The sequence below is a fragment of the Podarcis gaigeae genome (genome assembly GCF_964106915.1).
Source record: "Podarcis gaigeae genome assembly, chromosome: 4".
Lineage (NCBI taxonomy): Eukaryota > Metazoa > Chordata > Lepidosauria > Squamata > Lacertidae > Podarcis > Podarcis gaigeae.
The window spans coordinates 90,983,809-91,007,853 of NC_139677.1; the positions used below are offsets into that span (position 1 = coordinate 90,983,809).

At 43.2% G+C, this 24,045-nt stretch overlaps 2 protein-coding genes and 1 long non-coding RNA gene across 7 annotated transcripts; 2 read left to right on the forward strand and 1 right to left on the reverse strand.

Moving 5' to 3' along the window:
- LOC310843648 (ester hydrolase C11orf54 homolog) lies at positions 1–9,030 on the reverse strand. Of its 2 annotated transcripts, XM_083737283.1 has the most exons (9): positions 8,954–9,030; positions 7,154–7,245; positions 6,621–6,719; positions 4,449–4,522; positions 3,568–3,669; positions 2,360–2,536; positions 1,772–1,921; positions 704–820; positions 1–387 (listed from the first exon to the last, which is right to left on the reverse strand). In XM_083737283.1, the coding sequence occupies exons 2-9, from the start codon at positions 7,209–7,211 to the stop codon at positions 214–216; spliced, it is 951 nt and encodes a 316-aa protein (XP_083593409.1). In that variant the 5' UTR covers positions 7,212–7,245; positions 8,954–9,030; the 3' UTR covers positions 1–213. The 2 variants fall into 2 exon arrangements, with proteins under 2 accessions (XP_083593409.1, XP_083593408.1); XM_083737282.1 differs by lacking the exon at positions 8,954–9,030 and having other exon boundaries at positions 7,154–7,361.
- A 102-nt stretch (positions 9,031–9,132) lies between these two features.
- TAF1D (TATA-box binding protein associated factor, RNA polymerase I subunit D) lies at positions 9,133–22,274 on the forward strand. Of its 4 annotated transcripts, XM_083737433.1 has the most exons (14): positions 9,133–9,259; positions 11,036–11,445; positions 12,140–12,315; positions 12,934–12,991; positions 14,365–14,426; positions 16,628–16,781; positions 17,769–17,814; positions 18,345–18,773; positions 18,817–19,084; positions 19,140–19,281; positions 19,863–20,227; positions 20,456–21,013; positions 21,519–21,590; positions 22,118–22,274. In XM_083737433.1, exons 2-6 carry the CDS (start codon positions 11,074–11,076, stop codon positions 16,641–16,643), a joined length of 684 nt encoding a protein of 227 aa, XP_083593559.1. In that variant the 5' UTR covers positions 9,133–9,259; positions 11,036–11,073; the 3' UTR covers positions 16,644–16,781; positions 17,769–17,814; positions 18,345–18,773; positions 18,817–19,084; positions 19,140–19,281; positions 19,863–20,227; positions 20,456–21,013; positions 21,519–21,590; positions 22,118–22,274. The 4 variants fall into 4 exon arrangements, with proteins under 4 accessions (XP_083593559.1, XP_083593556.1, XP_083593558.1 ...); XM_083737430.1 differs by lacking the exon at positions 18,817–19,084 and having other exon boundaries at positions 18,345–18,448; positions 19,248–19,281; XM_083737432.1 differs by lacking the exon at positions 18,817–19,084 and having other exon boundaries at positions 18,345–18,448; positions 19,248–19,281; positions 19,863–19,930; positions 20,967–21,013.
- Positions 15,054–16,621, forward strand: LOC310843904. The gene is made up of 3 exons (XR_014563764.1): positions 15,054–15,430; positions 15,478–16,020; positions 16,206–16,621. It is a non-coding gene; the product is annotated as an uncharacterized lncRNA (long non-coding RNA).
- Positions 22,275–24,045: the final 1,771 nt, after the last annotated feature.

Here is a 24,045-nt window from a genome sequence, read left to right on the forward strand (position 1 = left end):
TCAGATTAAATTCAGCTGTATTTCCAATCACCCATTAATTACATGCCATCCCCCCTTGAGAACAAGCAAAATAAGTGCTATCTTCCTGTGGTTATTGGAGTCCATCTTGTGACCGACGTTTCATTCCGGTTAAAGGCAAATTTCTACCAATTCGCCAGGCTTCCTGTTCCTTGGCCGAGGTGGCTTCCCGCTGCAACCTGACCCCGTCTCACTTCAATCCCGGCCAACCATGTGCGTCTCTTTGGGCTTGTCAATTCGGAAGAGAAATTCGGCGGGTTCAAAATACCCCAGGTACTCGACGGTCTCTGGGGTCGTGTCTTCATGGTAGTGGCCTCCCTCGCCATGGTGGCTGAAGCAGTGCGTGTGCTCGAGGCGCAAATCAAAGCCCTGGGGAACACAGGGAGAAGTAAAATCAAGCTCAGGGACAAGGCCATGTCGCAGGCCCAGCCCTCCGTTATATGCTTCCTTAGAATGAATTGATGAAAAGAGAATCAGAAAACAAGGCGAAGAACTACCCGGTTGCTGTGCTGTAACAATTCAGATTGCAGACAGAAAGCAATATGCTGGAATGCTCCCCACTGGGGTTGGTTGTGACTCCCAGTAATGTCTGCGTGGTTAGACAAGCCAACATTTCTTGCCCCCCCCCCCCCCCCGCAGAGCACACCCAAGAGAACCCACGCCGTATGCCAACAAAGTGACTTACTGGATCATGGGAAACCAAAACGGGTTGGCAAATTAGTGGAGCCTTCATTTCATAAAACTTGAGCCAGTTGTTCACGTCCTCGTCCGTTTTCAAAGGACAGGCAGAAAATTCTGAGGGCTGTAGGAAAAACACAACTACAGTGGTACCTCGGGTTACATACACTTCAGGTTACAGACTCTGCTAACCCAGAAATAGTACCTCAGGTTAAGAACTTTGCTTCAGGATGAGAACAGAAATTGCGTGGCAGCGGCAGCAGGAGGCCCCATATATATATATATATATATATAATAATATATTATAATAAGGGTAAGAACAGTTTCAGGTTAAGAACGGACCTCCAGAACGAATTAAGTTCTTAATCCAAGGTACCACTGTATATTTGAGGAAAGGAAAAGTGGGGAATGTTGGAGCAAAGGTCAGCCTGGTAATGTCCATCAGAAAAATATCCTACATCTCACCATAGTGGGCAAGACTGGGCCCACCCAGCCTACCTCTCTTTCTAGATGCAAAGTGTTGATGAGGCACTTCAAGACCCCTGGTCTTTCAATAATACTGCTACTAATAATAATTTATTATACCCCACCCATCTGTCTGGGTTTCCCCAGCCACTCCTTGCAGGGTTTTTTTAAAACTTTAAACCAGACTTAAACTGGCCAGTCCTTCAAACAGAGGACAATTTTAAAAAGAAGACTATCTTCTTACAGCTCTTTGAAAATAGGGGGCTATAAAGTAGGACACAGGGCCATCCTGAATAGTAACTATGGTTTGTTTATTGCCAACAAACCACATTCTGAAGCCATTGTTTGTTGTTGGCTTTCAAACCTTGATTCAACAAGCAATTCCAGCACCCTTCCTTAACTGCGGTTGGTTTGGGTGCCTGGGACACTTACCAAGCGGCTGTAAGTTCAAATTGCATACAGCAAACACAAGTTTGCAATTCAGAATATTTTCTACATGCATTTTTTCCTCCTATGCAGAAACCTAGACCTTGTTTATCACGGCAGTTGTACCGCTGTTGTATACTCTCAAAGAACAAGGGAAGAGAACCATTACTTACTTATTACTTACCATAATATGAATTTTTGCTTTTCCTTTCTGGATAACGAACGTACCTCCCATGCCAACTGGCTTGTCACCGTAATATTTTTCTAAGGCTTTCCTCATGCAGGAGATGAAATTCTGCTCCCCAGTTCTTCGATTTGCTTTCACTTCAATGACCTTAATAAAAAGGAGAGAAGCTGTGTTTATATTATGGGCACTAATTGGCACGAAAATGTTTGATTATGCAACTTTCAATTCCTGTTTTGAAAAAAAGCAACACAGCATATTTTAATATACAGCATAGCTCTCAGTAATATTGTAAGAAGGCTTTGTAGCTACATAAAGCTTCTTTCCTAAACAGCAAATGCTGTCACTGCCTTCCCCACAGAAATTCGGTCAGAGCAGTGCTATCATTCGCCTGAAACCTTAGAGAGAACAGTTTCCCTTAACACAACTCCAATGAATTTATGATGGAGGCTATTCACCACAAACCAGGCTTCCAGGTAGGGTCTTTCCTAGAGATGTTGAGGACTGGATCTGGGACAACTAGCAAGTCCTCTCCACCTTCAGCTACATGCAAAGACTGTATGCGTTAAAGTCAATGAGACCATATACCTTGCCAGGAAGGCCTTCACTGGCGTACAAATTGGCCAGCAGCCCAAATTCACAATCCTTATATTTGGAGCTGTACTGTTCCAGCAAGCACCCACCATCCTCCGGATTAATCTTGGCCAAGTAACTCCGATTGACAGCTGGCTTTTTCTCGTTTTTAGCTTGAACGATAGGGATAAGCTAGAGAGAGAGAGAGAAAATTAACTTTCCTGAATGGATGTGCTCTGTTTACCGGGCATTGCGATCAATAAAAAGAACCACCACTGACACTCCAGGTTAAGGTGTCTTTAAATATAGAATGTACTATCCAGAGGAAGGTGGAGGTCCTGAACCGTGCAGTCCTATATGTGTCTAATCAGAAATAATTCATGTAAAGTTCAGGATGGGTGGGGCTGACCTGCTGATAAGCAGGTATAGGGATTTCAGCCTAGGTTCCGCTGAAATTAAGTAGGGTGCAACCAGGATTTGAGTCCGCTTAACGAAGGGAACCTTTCTTCTGAAAGAAGCTCTATGTACCGAGATTATTTAGTGTTTAAACACTGGATTTTGAGCATTCTAAGTTGAAATACTGTACCAACTTACATGGCTCAAGTCCCAAAGGGATAAGACCCTTGGGAGCTTACCTTGTGCCCTCTATTTTAGGGTTGCCATATGCCTGGAATTTCCTGGACATACATGGAATACTGCAGTTGGAAGTAGTGTCTGGGCGGAAATCGGCAAAATTATTCAGGGAAAATCCAGACTCATGGCAGCCCATGTCAGCAGTGTTGTTTTAGCTGATTTCCCTTAAAAATAGCTCAAAAACGTCAACTTTGCGCAAATCTGAAAAATATGACAACCCTACTCTATTTTGATCTTTAATTGTGCCTATTTGCTTTTAAAGCTTGTTGGTTTTATTTATTTAAACAATTTATGTACCGCTTTGCCGCAGGAGTCTCTCAACAGTTTAAAAGGCATTTTAAACAGGTATTTTATACAATTTCACATAGGTTGCTTAGAGATGTGTTTATCCTTTATTAAGCAGCCAACATACGGCTCGTTTAAAGGAATAAAGGAAGGCACGTTTTTAACGTCACATGCAGCCTGGCCTTGACCCAAGGTCACCTGAGCAGGAGCTTGAACCCAGACCTCTCCAGATGAGCCCTCTCAATCATTACACTGGCTCTCTTGAACGAGTCTGGCATACATGTGAAGAGCTAATATTTACCTACCTCAGCGTTGCCTCCGACAACTCGGGACGAAGCCGCTCCGGCTCCGATAAAGAAAGCTCCCGGTAGCTGCATTTCCTTTGCAATTGTGTTCAGGTCATAAACCTAAACAAGAAAGGCGTGTTGGGTTTTTCACTAGAATTGCTGTTCTCCGTTGGATAATCTATGCCTGGGACATGGTTTGAAGGCGCATAACAGAAGGGCCATAAGCTCAGTGGGAGAGCTAAGTCCCACTCAAGAGTAAGCCCACTTGGACATATCTAACAAAGTAATATCTAACAAAGTAAATCCACCAGCACAAGCATCTCTCCTTCCCAATGGAACTTGCCCTCCCCGCCTCCTCTCTCCATGTTCCCTCCCACTCCCCAAATATGCTCTGGAGCAGGGGTCGGCAACAAGGGGCCCATGGGGGTCATGTAAACGGCCCCTGAGTTGCCCCCAAACCAAGCCGTCTGCTCCATGAGTCCCTGCACGCTGTGCTAAACCGGCACAGCGCAGAGCAGGAACTCGCTTCCGTGGCGCCGAAAATTGCATCTGCACAGACACCGACGCCAGAAATTGCATCTGCGCAGACGCGATCCAGCCCATGGAGCGATCTCCATGCGAGTGAACCGGCCCAGACAAGGTAAACCTTGCCAACCCCTGCTTTGGAGAGTTCAGGGAACCCCCAGAACAGATCTGGGGTCATGGGGAGCAGACAGCGAGAGGGGAAGTTCCATTACACAGCTGAAGTCTGCTTTGTTGGGATGCCATGCCCTGAAATTAATGGACCTAAGTTAGTCATTATCCATCAATTTCAATGGATCTTGAGTACAACTCGCATTAGATACAATCCCATGTTTGCAGGCAGATCTGTTATGTGGCCACAACTAGTAACAACTCACCTTCTCTTTTTGGACAAGAGGCAAAAGGTATGGAACGCCGCCCACGTCGGCGATTCTAGGCTTGCCGCAAATACCTGTAAGGCGACCAAAAGAGTTTAGTTTCTTCAGAAAGCGAGGGCCAATGGTGGGGAGTCCAAGAACATCTTGGGGACAATATGCTCCCTATCAGCAATTTAGCGCCATTATGGATCTGCGCTAGCCAGCGGGGGGCAAATAAGAGGGGAGGCTGCTGCCTCTATGTTCTGCTTTTCAGGGAGAGACTCCATCAGGCAAGGCCTCTTTCCATCTGCCTTGTCCCACTCTCCAGTCTCTGCTTCTCAGTTTGTACTGTATTAAGTTGTCACTGTGGTTTGCTGTGTTTTATTGACTGGAGTTTAGAAATTACTTATTGTAACTGTTAAGAGTGGATTTCTGTTTAATTTTGAAATGCTGATATTTAATACTGGTCCCGGGCCCTAAGGAAGTTAGATTAGCTTCAGCCAGAGCCAGGGCCTTTTCAACACTGGCTCCAGCCTGGTGGAACGCTCTGCTCATGAGACCAGGGCCCTGAAGGATCTGATTTCTTTCTGCAGGGCCTGTAAGACAGAGTTGTTCTGCCTGGCCTTTGGCTCGGAGCCAATTTGATTCCCTCCCCCTCTTTCTTTTTCCTTTCTCCTCCTGTGATGAGGCTGCATTTTAATATTTTAATTTTTCAATATTTTAATTGTTGTATTTTAATCTTGTTTTTAAGTTGTATTCATTCAACTTGTTTTTATTATTGCTTGTTAGCCGCCCTGAGCCCGGCCTTGGCTGGGGAGGGCAGGGTAATAATAATAATAATAATAATAATAATAATAATAATAATAATAATAATAATATTCTATATTATTTTAATGAATGTTGAATGTTATTTTATTTGCGTATTGTATACTGTATTACACAGATTGACTTATTTATATGATGATAGCTGCTCTGAGCCCGGCTTTGGCCGGGGAGGGCGGGATACAAATAAAATTTACTTTTATTATTATTTGGCCGGCAACTGCTGGACGTAGTTTAGTAGAGAAAACAGATCACTAGTATAAAATGCAGAGGCTTTCTTCCTCAAGCACAGCCATTAAGGGCTCCATCTTCTCCCAACTTTGAGACAATGATAACCAAAGGAATCTCAAACTTATGACATGTTTGCAGCATTGGACCTGCCTATGTTATATCAACATCCCCACCGCCCCCATTTCAGGCTGTGAGTGTCATTAAGTAGATCAGTGGGGAGCTGGTGGTCTTCAAGGTGTTGTTACACTACAACTCCTATCAGGCCTAGCATGAACACCCAATGTCAGGAATTAAGGGAGTTGTAGACCAGTAATTTTTTAATTTTTTGGGGTGGGGTTGAGGTTCCCTATCCCTGGAAGTATCAGCAGACTCAGAGGAATCCTGGAGGGTTTTGGAAGTGATTTCTTTTTAAAAAAGAAACACCCCCCAAGAAAAGTGGGGACACTCAAAAACATCCCAGTGGGGACCATGGACATAGCTGGGGGGGGGCAGCTGCCCTCCCTAGATCACGTAAAACAATAAAAATACTTAACCGAGGTTCCATCCCCACAACATAAATCCTGTCCACACCCAAGATGGGGACTAGGTATGCTCAACACAATGAGGATTAACTTTTTGAGGAGGGTAAGGAGACAAACGGACGCTGGTGGCGCTGTGGGTAAAACTTCAGTGCCTAGGACTTGCCGATCGTATGGTCGGTGGTTCAAATCCCCGCGGCGGGGTGAGCTCCCGTCTTTCGGTCCCAGCTCCTGCCCACCTAGCAGTTCGAAAGCACACTTAAGTGCAAGTAGATAAATAGGTACCGCATTATAGCGGGAAGGTAAACGGCGTTTCTGTGTGCTGCGCTGGTGCTGGCTTGCCAGAGCAGCTTCGTCACGCTGGCCACGTGACCCGGAAGTGTCTTCGGACAGCGCTGGCCCCCGGCCTCTTAAGTGAGATGGGCGCACAACCCTAGAGTCAGACACGACTGGCCCATAAGGGCAGGGGTACCTTTACCTTACCTTTACCTTTCAGGAGACAAAAGTGGGAGCAGGGGAAGAGGAGGAACGCAATGGAGTATCCTGGAAAAGAACGTGGCTGGCTGTCACCTTGAACAGAAGTCCTCTGTGAAATAGGTATTTCATATATTTCACTAATTACCTTTAACAGGAAATGTGAAGGGTTCTTTAGTCAGATCAGGGCAGTCCACTACAGAAACCTGAACATCTGCAAAGTTTTCTTTAAGTCCATTTTGCAAAACTAGAAGAAGGTAAAGAGTGCATTATTACTGCTGTCTTTAGAAATACTTAGGACAAGCTTTCTGCAATGAAACGAAACAAAAAGCACCAACTTAGTAAGGCAAGGATATCGCATTAAAATGTGCGCCCAACATTCAAACACCTTCTGGGTGGTGCAATAGTAGTGCAAGAAAGAGCTTAGTTATTTGTTGCCTCTTCTCATTAGGCATAGATATGGGACTAGTGGAGAGAGAAAGGTTTTTCTCCCTCCCTAGAACTCTTGGACATCCCAAGAAACTGCATGTTGGAAGAGGCAGAACAGAGAAAAGAAACTACTACTTCATGCAGCTCATTGTTAAACTATGGAACTCGCTTCCACTGGAGACTCCAAAGGTTTCCCCTCCCATTTCGTACGTCACAACATTTCTGTAACATCAAAGAGTCATATCTACTCACCTCCAACAAGTTCTTCCAGACTAGGAACATGAAAAGCAAACATCTCAACATTGGCCATCTTTTTATTTCACGAAGCAAAATCAACAGCTAAGCTGCGGAGAGATCAGAGTACACCCCAGAACAGCTTACAAGGTCTGTTAATGAACACATAAGTTTAGTGATTAAATACAAGCTGTGCGTGTTTGCACAGGCTTTTTACAATATACTTTTTCAGTTACTATTTGGGATACAGGCATCGCTCATGTTATGTGAGGCTGCATCCTGAGTAACTAGAAACCTAGCTGTGCAAATAGTCCATTTTCAAGGCTGCACATTTCCCAAGCTTTCAACATGTCTATTTTTCCCAGCTGCTCTCTGAAATCTTGTTCCCTTTCCATTGTCTCTGACTAAGAGGGTTACGAAACTCAGCAGCCTGACACCACTCCATTAATCATACACCAAATAAAAGAACAACCCATTGCTGGGTTTGCATTTGGCTCCTAAATTAACATTTTCTTCCAACCACTAATTTATACAAACCGCTATCATGTTCTCCCATTTGCAGCTTTGCTCAGGCGCATATCCTATTAAATTCAATGGGATTTACTTCCAGTTAAATGGGATTAGGATTGCAGCCTTAGCCTCACACTGAAAGGATAGGGGCAGTAGGCTAATTTCTGACACACAAAAATGAGAATAGCACCTAGACATTTTGTCTTGTCTCAGATTCTACAAATTAGCATAATTAATGTAATCTAGGGGTTGTGGTTCATGGGATGGAGGGGACAACACCCTCACCTGGATGCCCCAGTCACTCACCCAACGACTGCCTTATGTGGTTTCCCCAGTGTGTTTCTGGGACGAAGGTTGCAGTTATCCATTAACAAGGAAACAGGCAGTGCAACCTTAAGGCTTGCTCAGAACTCCTGGTCCCTCTGAGTTCAGTGCAAACCTGCATAGGTCTACACAGAGATAAGCCTCATTTTCAACAGTTTGCTCAAAGGTCCGTATAGTTAAAGCTATGGTTTTCCCAGTAGTGATGTATGGAAGTGAGAGCTGGACCACAAAGAAGGCTGATCGCCAAAGAATTGATACTTTTGAATTCTGGTGCTGGAGGAGACTCTTGAGAGTCCCATGGACTGCAAGAAGATCAAATCTATCCATTCTGAAGGAAATCAGCCCTGAGTGCTCACTGGAAGGACAGATCCTGAAGCTGAGGCTCCAATACTTTGGCCACCTCATTAGAAGAGAAGACTCCCTGGAAAAGGCCCTGATGTTGGGAAAGATGGAGGGCACAAGGAGAAGGGGACGACAGAGGAGGAGATGGTTGGACAGTGTTCTCGAAGCTACCAGCATGAGTTTGACCAAACTGCGGTCAAACAGGAGTGCCTGGCGTGCTCTGGTCCATGGGATCACGAAGAGTCGGACACGACTAAACGACTAAACAACAACAACAAAGGGAGAATGGGATTTCAACGCCAACCACAACGTTGTAGAGTTGGAAGGGATCCTAAGGGACATCTAGTCCACATTAACAATTAACAAGTTGCTTAAGCCCAGCTCCATGTTGCATGGCTGCAACTCGCTCTAGGCACCTCGGGTGGGCAAGAAGTTTAAAAAATAGCAATGCTAACAATAGTTAGGAAAAAAGCCTGGGTTTGCAGCCTCGCCTTACAAACCCACGCCCAATTGCTCAGGCAGTCTCAATGAGCTTACTTCTGAGCAAAACATGCATTGCATTTCAGCATGCATCCCCCCAACCCGTGCAAACAATTCTTGGCATACACACACACACCCCGCCCCATGGCTGCTTCAACTTACAGGAATGCAAACTTCAACTCCCTGCTCCCGTCTCAAGTTCCTTTTTCTGACTGCCTCTTTCCTAGGGCAGCGTCACCTGCCCCTCGTCCAATCACCTCGCAGCTGGAGCGCCGCACTCAGCCACGCCCATTTCTGCCCGTCGACACTCTCAAGATGGCGGCGCGAGGCTGTTCCTTCCAGCGCATCCTGTCCCTTCCTCCCATCGGCGCCGAAACCTAACTCTCGCGAGATCTGGGGGAAAAAACAGAGTACTTAAGCGGCCCGGCGGCGCTTGCGCGGCCTTGTTGAACCAGCAAAATGGAGGAGGTGGGTTCCTGCAATCGTTCGGCATCGGCTTAGTTGGCGGCCTGTGGGGAGATAGGCCTATTGGGAAAACGTTTAGGGGCGCCTAATGTAGGATGTGGGTAGGATATTGTGGGGTGAGGGGGAACTATAAAAGGTGAAAGGCCTGGGTCCCCCCCCCCGGCCGCTTTTCCGTTGCCTTCAACGGTTGAGATGGGCCTGGGCTAGTCCTGGTTGGTAGACCGGGGAGCCGAGGGCGGGTTAATGCTCGCGAATAGCTTTAGTACATAAATAAAAAGGGTTTGGGAGGCGATCCGTGTTTACTGTTAAATCCTGACTTTTCTCCTAAAGGGCGCAAAGTGGTGATCGTACAGTAGCTTGACGGGGTATAAATGATAAATTATTATTATTTTATATTCACAACAATCCTGCGAGGTGGGCTAGGTGGAGAAATCAGTAACAGGCCCAAAATCATGGGGGTAAACCATTTTGAATGCAAAGGGCTGACCTAGCTGCGGCACCAGGCTGATTTAATCAAACTCATTGGATTGAGCTGGCCTACCTCTTAACATGCCTTGGTAAATATGTGGAGGATTAAAAAGTACTATATTGTTGTGTATAAGTGCCTGACGTGCACTTGAGGCAGCTTAAAAATGATCTATTGATCTATTCCAAACATGCAGATAATGAACATGTTTTACTATCATTTTATGGAGGATGCTATGCAGATTTGTGAAAATCCCACTGGATTTTAGGGTGGATTTATTTTGTCCTCATCAGAGCATGCTGATAAGAGCCTTTGTGATTATACTAGTAAAATGTATGTGCGATGAGATAGTTTATTTTCTAAATGTGTATCATTACGGACACCTTTTCAGTAACATGCTTGGGCTTTTTCACATCTTTGGTAACTCGATCAATTGGAAGCAAAAGATAAATAAGTCTAGATTTTAAAATGTCTTTAAGGGTCTGAAGTCGCCTTAATAATTTAGCAAATAGTTGATGTGCGTACCTGACAGAATTTTTTGCTGAATATTGCTGAAGGCAAAAACTCAATTGTTGAGCAATGCTGAAGACCACCAGCGGCCATGCTTCCCCAGACTTGATACAGATGCCAGCATGCTCAATTGGAGTTTGTTCTGATGAGCACCCAAATTTCTGAATCATGGTTCTTTTATCCTTTTTATATCAAAAAGGGGCCTACACTGAAGATTGTAATTAAGGTTAGCGTCTGATTAAATGGTTTCTGTATTTCAGACACAGCCTGACAAAGATAAAACCTGTTCACTGTCCTTCAGCTTTAATCAATTCTCCCCCCATCTGTGTAATGGCTTTGCTACTTATATCAATGCCTACATTCTTCTTTTAGTGAGACCCCATGATAAATTTTCCTAGCTGGAAAGGCTTTCTCCATAACACCCATATCCCCAATCTTGCCTTTTTGCCCAGTGGGTCTGCAATATGACTGATAGTGACAAGATCTGCAACAGTCAGTAAAACGATAAAATAATTAAAAGATCAGTAGAATGTAAAGTTGACAAAAATGGGAGTAGACTAAAACACTACAAGAAACAGTTTAGGAAGAATCTACCTTGTCCCTGTAGGTTTATTGAATATGAAGGCTGCAACCTTTCCTAAGCACTTGTAGGAAACACAACCTCATGGGCTCTGGAGGTGAGGGGTCACTGCTGTAAATGCACTCTGCTAAAGATTTTCTGTATTAGACTGGTATGCTCTGGTCTAAATAGATTGATTAAAATACCATCAAAGAGTAATCATTTTCTTTCATTGTTTCAACAGGATTAACTGGTTTGCATTCACTGAAGCCCTCAAACAAAATGAAAGGTATGCTGCCAGCAAGTCTTGTTGGTCAATCTCCTGAGAGTCCATCTGGCAATAAAACACAGAATGGCTCTCTAAAGCCCAAGTTGCCCAAACCTAAACTTGACCTCAGAGCCCTCTTTGACTACTTCAGAAGGAAGCAGCATCTGAAGAGGAGAAAGTGGAGGCCAAGCGCCAGGAAGAAGAAAGTAGCAAAGAATAAAACTGCAAAATGCAAGGAGCGAGAAACATGTGAGAGGAGACAGCAGCCAAGAGTCCCAGGAAAGAAACGGAAAAAGAAACTTACTGAGAAAGTGGTTAATTTTCCTTTTGTGGAGAGACTGTACGGAGTGAAACGCATTCCCTTTAGAATGGTGTGTCTGTATGAGGTAAGTAGCAGTTAAATTAGAGCAGAGGTTCCCAAACTTATTTGGCCTACCGTGCCCTTTTCTGGGGGGGGGGGAAATATTTCACGCACCCCTGGAAATTTACCTTTAAGTGAACACACAGAAAGATTCAGTGACAAATTTGCATTCTTTTATGTATGTATATTTACCTCTTGTAACATAGTAAAGAAACATGTTATAAAATAAGACACCTTGAAGCTTGACATTATAAAATTATTAAATTCAACCAGAATAACATTCACATTATACACAGAAATGAAATAAAAATTATGAACAACCTTTAAAATAATCCTAATGAGAAGGATGAACCTAGTACGCTGCTGTCAGTATATTGATGTTTGGATCTACTTTTGTCAGCAGCATTTTTCAATCACTGCAATTAGCTTTTTGCAGTAGATTTCTTTTTTTAGGTAACCTGCGTTTGCGTTTATTTGGAAAATGAAGTTTGGGAACTTGGGGAAATACTGATTTAGAGAAAGCAACTGTATACAATAATGCTTTGGTCTTTTGTACTGCATAGTGTCAATAATTTGCTTCCTGACTAACAAACTTGATTGGGAAAAACTGCTTTGCGGTTGAAAGACAGCCTCATTGGTACACTGCATAATCAAATTTGTGGGCTTTCAGAGTCTTTTGTCCTGGTTTATGTTCATAGAGCAAATTTCTTCTCCCCCAGCAAGCAGCTTTAAATGGATACTTCAGATACATTGAAACGCTGAAATTGGAGAAGCTCATGGAAAAATCTTTGACGCAGTTGAATGCTGTGGACGATCTAGAAAACGAAAGTCTGGAGTCAAGAAAGTACAAATACGTGGATGAGGATGGACCTCTTTCTCCCATTGTGGAGACAAAGTATGTATAATTACGCTTTCTAAAGCTCTGTCACATCTTTGCACTCAGTAGAAACTTCAATGCAAGGGAAGAGTTGAAAATGGGAATCTGCTGATCTATGTCATGCTAAGCCATCTTCCTCAACCCTTGCTTGTATCAGTAGCTGATTGTTCACAGCACTTATATTATACCATAGAAAGTATACTCCTATAGACACACCCAGAAATTAAACTTTGAGAGAAACAGATAAAAACCTATAAATCTCTTGGGAATGTGTCTGACATGTGGCACACTTTCAGAAACATCAGGATTGCTATATTGTAATGTGCTTCCTATTTAACGAATGCATTCCTGCAGATTTGAGAGGAACACACCTTAATTCTTGAGTTTCTCAGTGGACGGGAATAAAATCCTTCCAAGTTCAGACTTACCACAAGATGCAGTCCTGAAATGAAAAGGTTTCAGTAACAGTCTGTAGGGGGGATAATACTGACACCTTGCACTCTGTATAGGGGAGTTGTAAGAATTATAACTAGGAAATGCACAGGAAGCACTTTGAAAGCTAGAAAGCGCTATATGAATTATTCAATGTTTCTCCTATTCTCATATACAAATAACTGGGCAATTGCTGTATTTCAGTGGAGATGACCAAACTGAGAGTTCTGCAGATAAAGAAGAAATGGCTGCCAAGATAGTGGTAAGTCTTTGCTGACTTAAGTCAATCGCTTTAACTCGGTGGTTTTCAACCAGTGGACTGTTGCTCCCTGGGATGCCTTGAATTGTCAGGGGTTCCACAGGCAACTAGCCTCCTTCCCTCTTTCCTCCTCTCCCTGTCTCTGTCTCCCAAAGGCTTTCATAGCTGTTGCAGCAGCCCTGTCTACAGGCTCCCCAGGTGAATGCTGCCTTTGGGGCTGGTTGGGGTGCTGGATGCCAGGAGCTGAAGGAGCATTGGAGTAAGCAATCAAGCAGGCTATGAAGCTCAGCCAGCCCTTGCTGTTGGGTATGGACAGACAAATCCTAGGCCCCTGTGGGGCAGTGTGAGGAGGCACCTCTCTTTGGGGCAGGTGGGACAGTGGCTGACCAGAGGACTCCCAAGGAGAGGGGAGAGGAGGCTGAGGGAACACTCTACAAGGAAGGGAGCTCTGCAGGCAAGGGGTGACAGAACTGGGCTCCTGGACCCCACAGGGGTGCCGCAGAAACAAAAGTAGTTGGTCAAGAGAGCCGTGGACTCAAAAAGGTTGGAAACCTCTGCCTTAACTTGTTGCGATGATCTGCAAAACGCAAAAGCTGCATTTTTCATTCCACTTAATTTGAGAACAATTCAGTGAGATTTCAGACCAATCATTTTGAAGGCTGTACTTGACTCTTGCATGCAGCAACAATACCGCTCATCAGGACGTCCTGATCGTTGACTTTGGTGGTGCTGTGTGATTAAACCCTTTCCCCAACCTGCCTTATTTCTGTAGCTTAGCTGACAACAGCATCTGCGGGAGCTGGAACCCATACTTTGTATAGTGTTTCAAAAGTCTCCCCTTTAAAAATGTTTTGGGACTTTTTCCCCCCTTGGCCTTTCCTGTGATGGGCACATGCTCTTTAAGCATGCCCGCATTTAATAGGGTACAAGGACTGGACATTCCCTCCTGTCTTCTGAACAGAGAGGTACAGAGAGCAGCTTTTTGTAAGCCAGTTGTGGTGAGTGATGTAGGTGCCTCCCCCATTTTATGGTTGTCTTCAGCTCTTGCATGTGGCAGCCGTTTTGTTATGCCATGCTCCAATGGTAGCCATTTTTTAATAATAATTAAAAAACCATGGATGGGTACTCCACACTAGTCCTACTCAGTGTAGACCCATTGAAGTTAATGGACACAACTAACTCAAATTTATTTCAGGAGGCCTGCTCTGAACAGGACTCAATTGAATAAAACCCCATGCACCTAGGATGTATGGTTCTATAATTATGTGTGTCGGGAATTAGCTTTGTAACGAAAAACCTCTGTATATTTGGTTGGTTTGATCTCTATATTCACATGTTTGTGTGTTACATTTACCTTGTCTGTTTCTTTGCCATAGGAAAACAGCTGTTTCATACTAAGTAGTGAAATTCCAAAGAAGACACGCAAGAGGAAGTCAAAGTAAGTGGGCCTATTTACAGAATATAGCAAAGAAAGTAAGGAAGGAAATGAGCAAATAAGCTTCAGTAGTGGATACCTTTAAATTAAAATGTTAAAATAATATGGATTCAGACTTGGGCTTGTTCTCACTAACCATAGCTCAATTAAATTACAATTGGAAGTTGGAGGTTCTGCTCTTGCTGCTGCAATAAGGTGGAGAGTGCATGCACCCAAGTTGTTAGATTTTCCTGCTTTACACTAGAGTAGGAGGGTAGTGGTGGAGTTCTTCTAGACAGGCTATTAGCTGTGGTCATACGTTCCTTTAGCTAAGGGACCCTTTAACAAATGGCTTTTGAGGCAGGTATTTCAGCAGCACTACTGTTCATCCCCTTGTTGACTTGATTCCAACAGGGTTTTTCTTGCAGATCAAAAAAAATTCCTTCCAGTAGCACCTTAAAGACCAACTAAGTCAGTTCTTGGTATGAGCTTTCGTGTGCATGCACACTTCTTCAGATAGTATCTGAAGAAGTGTGCATGCACACGAAAGCTCATACCAAGAACTGACTTAGTTGGTCTTTAAGGTGCTACTGGAAGGAATTTTTTTTGTTTTGACTATGGCAGACCAACACGGCTACCTATCTGTTTCTTGCAGATGTTATGGATAGCTTTTACAGTTGCTAGCTGCCTTGCTGAAAAGGTGGGCAAGGAATCTGTCATGGGGAGCTGGCAAATTGCAGTTCTAGGGGCTTCCATCAGTGTATTGTTAAATATGTTGCCCCATTAACTAGGTGCAAAATCCAGCTTTATTGGACTCTGTAGTGTTAGCAAACATTCTTTTTTAAAGGGAACTTTTGTGAGCTGGGGTATTTTTTATTATGAACCCAGTAGGACTTCAGGAGAGTGCATGGGATTGTGGCCTGAGCCATTTAACAGCTAAATAGCTTCTGTGTAAATCTCCTTACTTGAAAATGGCAATGAAACTATTGTATTACCTTAGTGTGCGTTGCTTCCTTGGGGCTTTCTAAGTGAACCCGTGGCAGTTTTTCTGCACGTTCAGCTCATAACTCTGCAGCCTTCCTAAAAGCAGGAGTTGGGCATCTAATCTAGCAAGATGTGATAACTGGGTACTGATCTTCATAAGCTCTTCCCATCCCCAAAGTGCTTACCTGATCAGCCCCTTTTGATATGCAAAGCATGCACAGCTTATATGCTGCACATGCTCATATCTGAACATTGCTTGACTTGATGAGTTACTAGATCTCAGCACAGTGTAGCAGCGTTTATCATATTCCATATACCTCCAGTCGCTTGTTCTGGAGTAGTACCAACAGTGCCAGCAATCTTTTTATCACCTGAAATGAGCGCTCATGAGGTAGTAGGATCTAAATTTTTGGTGTGATTGTACTATTACTGGTATTTTATTAGTAGTATTATTTTATTAATATATTGCCATGTACATGTAGGTGGCACTTCACAAAGAACAGGTATGACAGAGCCCTGCCCCCGGGAACATACAATCTTAAACAGACAAGGGAATGGAGGGAGGAGGAAAATTAGGCAGGGGGAGAACATGTGAATATTTCATTTCCCTGTACTTTGACTTTGCTGCAATAAGGTGTAGATGTTAAGGAGATGGGACAGCAGCAATTCAAGATAGAACAGAAGAACCAGATTTTTTTTGGGGGGGGGGGTGTCTAAATGGAGAAAGAGGGCAGTTGGATGTTGGTGTTCAAACCATGTGTATATTAACCAAGGACTTGACTCAGTAATCAATAAAGTGGCATTCATAAGTGAGTCTAGATTCTGCACAATAGTTCATGTGATGACTGTTTTTAAGTTCAACTGCTGAGTGATTCAGAAATGAACTAAAACCTAACACACTGACCAGAACTGAGTGCAGAATGAGAGTTGCCTTAAGCACACAACTGGAGTGCATGTACATCTGGCAGTGTCGGGGGGTGGGGGAGATGCTTTTAGTAAAAACTTCAGGGGAAAAAGCTGCCTGAACAAAATTTGATAAAATCAGCACACAGCATCCGAAAGGCATTTGAAGATTCCTGTAACGCTAAGGCCAAAGATCTTAAATTCAGTCTGAAAGCCTGAAGAACCACTGCTAGTCAATGCAGATGGCACTAGATAAAACAACGAACTATTTATGAGGCAGTTGAAGAGAATGCAGCCAAAGCTAAGTGTTTGTGTATGTTTGACATGTGTTCCTCCAGCACTACCAGCCACTGAAGCTACTAATAGCCATGATAAGCAATGGCTCTGAGAACATATGGAAGCAGCATTTGTCCATGTCAGCAAGGAAGATGACTTCACCCACACTGGTTCCTATAGTTTGCAGCTAGCCTTGGATTTGTTCTGCTTCACCAGGTATTCTTTTTCCTTCACCGGTCTTTTCCTTAAAAGAGTGGCAAGAGCTATAGGAAAGCACAACACTAAACTCCTTAACTGGCACAAATACACCAGCCATGGTTGGTACATCTAAAGAACCATCCAAAAATTATGCCTTGGCACAAAATTTTAAATGTGAGCCCTGTATTTGCTGAAGGAGACACCTGTGGCATTGGTGTGTTCTTTGGTAACATCTTTACTATGTTCCATTTCAGTGTTAAATGTCCACATTTTTAAGATTTATGTGGGTCTGTGTTTTTTAAAAGCTTCGTTCACATGCTTTCTTGACACTGGGAATGGGACCTTGCTGCTGACATGAACTGTAAACTTGTGAAATGGCTACTGGAAGCAACATCTAGTGTGGCACAATACGTTCCAGAAGCAGTTTCACCATAAAATACCTACCTTGCTTTTCACTTGGCCTTCATCCCAACTGGAAAAGGGGGTGGGGTGGGATGCTGGTTTGGCTGATCGTAGGTTTGTGCTTGGAGAAATGTGTGTTTGAAAAGGAATTGGGATGTTTGTCTGAATTGGTGATGACCTAGAGCAACCTGAAAATTTTGAGTAGGTAACAATAAGTTTAGACATTTATGCAATGTTTTTTCTACCTTGAGCACTTTGCTTATCAGCACAGCTTCAGGTTTTGCCTACTCTCATAGACAAAAAACCATGGAGTCAAGTGCTAAGAATAAATCCTTTTTTGCAACCCACAGCTGATCTGTATTGGCTGTGTTACTAATAGGAAGGAACATGACTTGTTAGTCCCAGGAATACTGTACTTTTTGCATAGGATAGTTTTTCTGATATCCCATAAAAGCTCTTTATCTCAAAGAGGCCACAGGTAATTAGAGGATACAGTGGGGTGGTAATTCTTGTCAAATAGTGCTTGGTCACTATTTTGAATATTCATAAGAATGTTTGTGAAATAAATCAATTTCTAAGACTATTCCCAATTACTATTTTCAGTGTTCTAGACAGTGATGGTTAGAAAAAAACCCGGCTTGCAAAAGAGGTATGTTAAGATCCATTTATGTTCTGCATTGTGCTGTGTACCAGTTTGGAATATATCAGAGGGTAGAGGAATAAATTGATAAGTGCACTGTATGGTATCTGCATCCAGCAGTCTGTTCCTGATGGCATGTTCAAAAAGCAGTGCAATAATAATTCAGCATATGGCATCGTTGGTTCTCAAGCTACTGTGCTTGCTAAACCTGGTATTTTTGTTGAAACAAATTACATCTGTTATTTGAAGGATTTATAAAGTACACAGTTATTTGATTCTAGTTTATTCTTTGTTCCCTGGGTGGTTCTTCAAAGTTCTCCCATAAGCACATACAAAAGGAATTTTTTGCTTTTGGAATACATTGTCAAAATACTTTTGGACTGATGGCTGAAAGCAGGAATCTGCATGCCTTTGGAGCTATTTTGGGTGGCATTATGGATTTGGTTTTCCTAAATCTGCCCATAGAAATGTGATTACAATCACATAATAATTTCATGTACAAGCTAGGTTCTGATTCTGTATAATTTTGTACCGTTTAGTGCATGGGAAAACACTGGAAAATGTTTTGTATCCTGAACCATCATGAAATGGTCCAATTGAGATGTGATGTCTTATCCATCAAAGCAACAGCTTTGTGCTAAAGGTAATGTGTTTTTCATTAATGTGATGCTAAGAAGTGGTCTGGGGGTTGGTATTTGCCAATTTAATGTGCTCTGCCTTGTTGGGTATACAAAATGTAGGCGCACTTCATTGTGCCTGAAGTAAGCAACAAGGCTATAGAAAACACAGGTTATGCTTCCATCCTTGTAAGACAAATTTCATTGGTGACAATGAGACCTGTAATAAGCTTACTCTGACATCTCTGCTAAATTGTGGGTGGACAATCTTGGCGCTTGGCCTGTTTTCATGTGGCCCTCTTCAAGCAATCAGTTAAGCCAGGAAATAGCCTTCCTCCTCCCCAGCAGGTTGCTGGATGTGGAGGAAGTGAGAGAGAAGGGTTGTCAGAAAGAGAAACCTGGGGTGGTTTTGTCCGTTTGGCTCTGGCTTTAGGCTCTGCCCACTAACAGCAGATGAGTGACAATTCCTGAAGAAACACAGCCATTCACAGAAAGATTGTCCACTTCTGCTGAATGGAGATAGAAGGTAAATAGGCTTGCTTTAGTGACAAAATCCATTCCAGTATTAGCAGGCCACGTTCACAGAATTCAGAGGGGGAAAGTCATTTTGTCCCAAGCAGGACAGTATACTCACCAGCTCCTTACAGGTGAAACTTTACCTTGTGGTTCATATTTTGACTAGAAGAGTTAATTGGTGGTGATCTACCTTGTTTACAGCCACCTTGTTTACATGCTTGAAGGGTTAAAACTTTCATGGCAATATATTGGCCCATAAATGAAGTTCTATACTGATTTATTTTTTAAAAAACCCTCTCTTTTTTAAAGGAATCCAGATAATGAACACCTGTCACCTAAATTGGTAAGAAACTATTATGCCTGAAACATAAACATGGCTAGTGAAGATATATTTCAGATGGATAATGTTCTAATTATTAGTTGCTGCTTGCCTAACCTGCTTCACTGTATAAAGGGAATTATGCAGATATGTTCCATTCCATCTCTTTGGAAGAGACTGAACTTTAAAGGCACTATCTGTGTCAAAGTGATCATACTTTTCATAGCAGAAGCTATGGTAAAGTATTGTTAATGATGATTGGCAATATGTTCAACTGCTCTGAAAAGAGTGAATGATAAACAGCCATTCTGAACAAACAATAGGAACAGCCAGTCCAAATTAAGTACGTAGGTTGCTGGCTGTTGCATTCTTTGCAAAGGAGACTTCCTGGAACTTTGAAAGCCAGGTGACAAGTGGGACCAATGAATGTACTGCTGTGTAGCTGGGTCTCAGTTCTTGCCTGGAAGCAAGGCAAAGCCCTCATTTGCAAACCGTATGGTGAATAGCATGAGGAATCTCCAGGAAGCAGATTCTGCTGAAGCGTCATTGGGATACCCAAACAGCTTTTGCTTGACATGTGCTCTCTTGTGGCTGCAAACTGGCAGCTGGCTCTTTCAGGTAGAAAATTCAAATGGCATGAAGCTCCTCTAGTTTGGAACAGAAGGACGTTGAGGTATGTGACCTTATTTTAGCTTAACATAAGGCCTAGGGCAGGAAGAAGTGCAGGCCTTTGTCTGGCCCTTAAGACTTCCTAGACTGTACACCTCACTAGCCCTTTCTTTGTGCACCCCTGAGTGTTTCTGGCTGGCTGGAGTGTCCTTGAACTCTTGATGTGCTTGCTTGCCTGCCTGCCTGGATGGAGGATAGGGAGGGAATATGTAGAAAGGAGGCTACAGTACAAAGGTAAAATTCACATTGGTTCTGGCATGTGGCCCCCTGACCCTGGGGGAGGAGGGAATATAAATAACAAGTACCATATTTTTTGCTCTATATGATGCACCTAGTTTTTGGAGGAGGAAAATAAGAAAAAAAAATTCTGAATCTCAGAAGCCAGGACAGCAAGAGGAATCGCTGCGCAGTGAAAGCAGCAATGCCTCTTGCTGTTCTGGCTTCTGTGATAGCTGCGCAGCCTGCATTCGCTCCATAAGACGCACACACATTTCCCCTTTTTAGGAGGGAAAAAGTGAGTCTTACAGAGCAAAAAATACGGTACTTTATGGTTTTCCAGTATAGCTCAAGTTGGCATTGCAGCATTGGAATCAAGGTAACAGAATGCACATGCTATTTGATTAAAGCTGTTTATCTCAACAATGCATTAACTAAAACGCAAAGTCCTGGCAAGAAAATAATTTGCTTTGTGTGTGTAAAAAAATAAATGGACAGAAACATTTGACACCTTATCAGCCTAATAGTAATGTATTATTTGTACCCTGTCCATCTGAATGGGTCACCCCAACTACTCTGGGCAGCTTCCAACAGATATTTAAAAATATAAAACACTAAACGTTAATGTTGAGGTCTATCCCGATGCCACCTTGCCGTAGGTTCCTATCGTTGGAAATACCTCACAGAGAAAACTTGTGGTTTCGCTTTACCCACTAAACTGTATGTTAGGTTAGTGGGATAAAACTGCAAGACAGCAAATTCTTGGGTACCTGCAGCTCTCACTGTGTGAAATTGAGCATTAAGAAATGTCTGTCTGTCTGCAGGCATGGACTTGGATGAAAGCATGTGGAAAAACAATCTGCTTGAAAAGGTAATGTTGCTCTTAAGTATTTGATATATTGTATTTGTAACCAACCTCCTGTTCCTTCATATTATATGAAGGATATAATATCCAGGTAGTGCTAACATGCACAATGACCCAAAATGCAGTTCCTGTGTAAATGGGGAGTTGCCTGTATACAAGGCTATAGGGAACTGTAGGTAATGCTTATTTTTAGTCTTCAACATCTTCCATCACTTGTGAAACCATACGTTTCACAATACCACACTTTTAACACAATTTTTAAAAACTCTTTGGGTGCATTACCTGGTCTCTACCAAGGCTGCTAGGAAATATCATTTCTGGTATGCTGTGGACGTGACCATAAAGTAAAGTCCTCCAGATTTTTATTGTTGCTATGGTAGCATCAAATCTGTTGGAAACATCTGGAAAAAGCTAGGAGCATGTGGCCAATAGTTTGAACCACTGCTGCAATTCAAAGTTGGGTTTCCTAGAGCTACTTAATCCTAATCTTGTGCCAACGTTTGTTTTCCAGTGCTTCTAGAAAATCTACAAGCCTGAAACGGAATCTGCAATTTAGGCAAATAAGCTCTGTCTGGTGCTAAAGGTAAATATTATAGGTGCTGTTTGAACTGCTTGTTGCAAGGTCACTTCAAAGAGGGCTGTATGCTGTTGAACAAATGGCTCTTAACGCAATGACCTAATATGGAAATCCTTTGCAGGATGTCAAGGGTACTTTATATGTACTCTGTGGTCTATCCCAGAGGAGATATGTGCTTGAATCCACTTTAGGCTTTGCAGGGCAATTTGGAGGTGGCATTGGTTGAATTTTGGCCTCAAATGGGCCTTTGCATAAAATGTTCGTTTGGGATGAACTCTTTAATCACTGTTACAGATAGGTAGCCGTGTTGGTCTGCCATAGTCAAAACAAAAAAAATTCCTTCCAGTAGCACCTTAAAGACCAACTAAGTTAGTTCTTGGTATGAGCTTTCGTGTGCACACTTCTTCAGATACACACTTCTTTAATCACTGCAATTGGAGGAAGTACACCTCCAATATTAACTATGGGGTGGTTAGAAGGGAATGAAACCACGCTGGTTTTATAATGTATTCACTATTTTTCTACACATTTAGGTACCTTAACAGCTGGATAGAAAATGGAAGAACACGCCGGGGTGCTCTTTTGTCAGACAGCTTTTAAATTACACGAATTGGTGTATTTCTTAAAGCTTCAAAAGTGAAACTTATGGAATTCTAAAATGTCTGCTCAATAAACAAGTCCTTGCTGGAATGGTGTGTTGGTATTCTGTATTAATGAAGCTTGTGCTTATTCGAGTTCGCTCCTGCTCCCTTTTCTTTACAAATGCTGAACTTTTCTCACACTATACAACCCATTTGACCACTCCATGAGATTCTGGGATCACAGTGAGAAGCTGTCTCAGATGATTGGTCTACATGTACAATGCAGGACTGATAAAACTATCTGAACGTGGCCTGCTGTTGGACACAGCAACATAACCACTGAGCTTGGAACTGGCTATCTACCTGGAGTTGCTGGAAGGATCATTTAGTCCAACCTCCCTGCAATGCTGGAATCTCAGCTCAAAGCATCCATGGCAAATGGATGGCCAAGGAAGGAGAATCCACAACCTCAGCTATACCAAGAAGGTGGAGACTGATAGGCTAGCACAACTAAGGCCCGGGGGTTGGATCCGGCCCAATCGCCTTCTAAATCCGGCTCGTGGGCAGTCCAGGAATCTGTTTTTACATGAGTAGAATGTGTCCTTTTATTTGAAATGCATCTCTGGGTTATTTGTGGGGCACAGAAATTTGTTCATATTTCCCCCCCCCCTCCAAAATAGAGTTTGGCCCCCCACAAGGTCTGAGGGACAGTGGACCAGCCCCTTGCTGAAAACGTTTGCTGATCCCTGGGCTAGCATATAAAGCACCCTGCCAAACAAGCCATGTCTGTAGTTAGCCCAGCTGGCCCCCCAAAAGAGCAGAAGCTGCTGAGAGTAATGACATACTCTCTTGAGTCCATACATGTTAAGCCCCACTAAGAACACTTACATGCTGTGGCTCTTAAGACATGCACTTCCAAGTGAACAGTGAATACTTTGCTTAAAGCCCAAAGCAAGTTCAGTAGTGGACCTTCTTAACTCACCTGTTTAGCTCTAGTTACAGATAGGTAGCTGTGTTGGTCTGCCATAGTCAAAACAAAAAAAATTCCTTCCAGTAGCACAGAAGTGGTGTGCATGCACACGAAAGCTCATACCAAGAACTGACTTAGTTGGTCTTTAAGGTGCTACTGGAAGGAATTTTTTTTGTTCTGCTTAGCTCTGGTAAGCTTGTTTCCATTTTGTCTCTAGCCCTTGCTCCAGTACAGCGCTTGACAAGAAACTCCCCTCATGTCATGAAAGGGCAGGTGGTTATTTCTACTGATGGGGCTGGTCCAAAGCACACAAATCTGATTTCCATTTTCAGTACCGTATTTTTCGCTCTATAACACGCACCTGACCATAACACGCACATTGTTTTTAGAGGAGGAAAACAAGGGAAAAAACATTCTGAATGAAACAGTGGATGTATCATTTTTGGGCTTCATGCTGTGGCCACAGACATGTGATCTGATGGTGAATTTGGGGTGACCCAATGCAAAGATCCTGAGAATTCCCGTGGATCCATGCTTTGTAACCACGTTTTTGCACCATTGCAGCCCCAGGCAACAGTGGGTGCGTGATTTTTTTGGTGCAGGCTGTAGCCGTGGACATGCTATGTGATCTGATGGTGAATTTGGGGTGACCCAATGCAAAGATCCTGAGGATCCATGTGGATCTATGTTTTGTAACCACATTTTAAGTGGGGAGCGAAGGAAAAACAAAGAAGGGACATTAGAGGGGTGTGCAGAGAAGCAGCTGGCTAAGAATGCAGGAGAGGGATTTAACGGGTTGGAGAAAAGAAAGGCAAAAGTTTTCCCCCACCCAAGCCAGCCAGCCATCGCGCGCGCTCTCTCTCTCTCCCTCCCTCCCCCCCTCTCTCTCCCTCCCCCTCTCTCTCTCCTC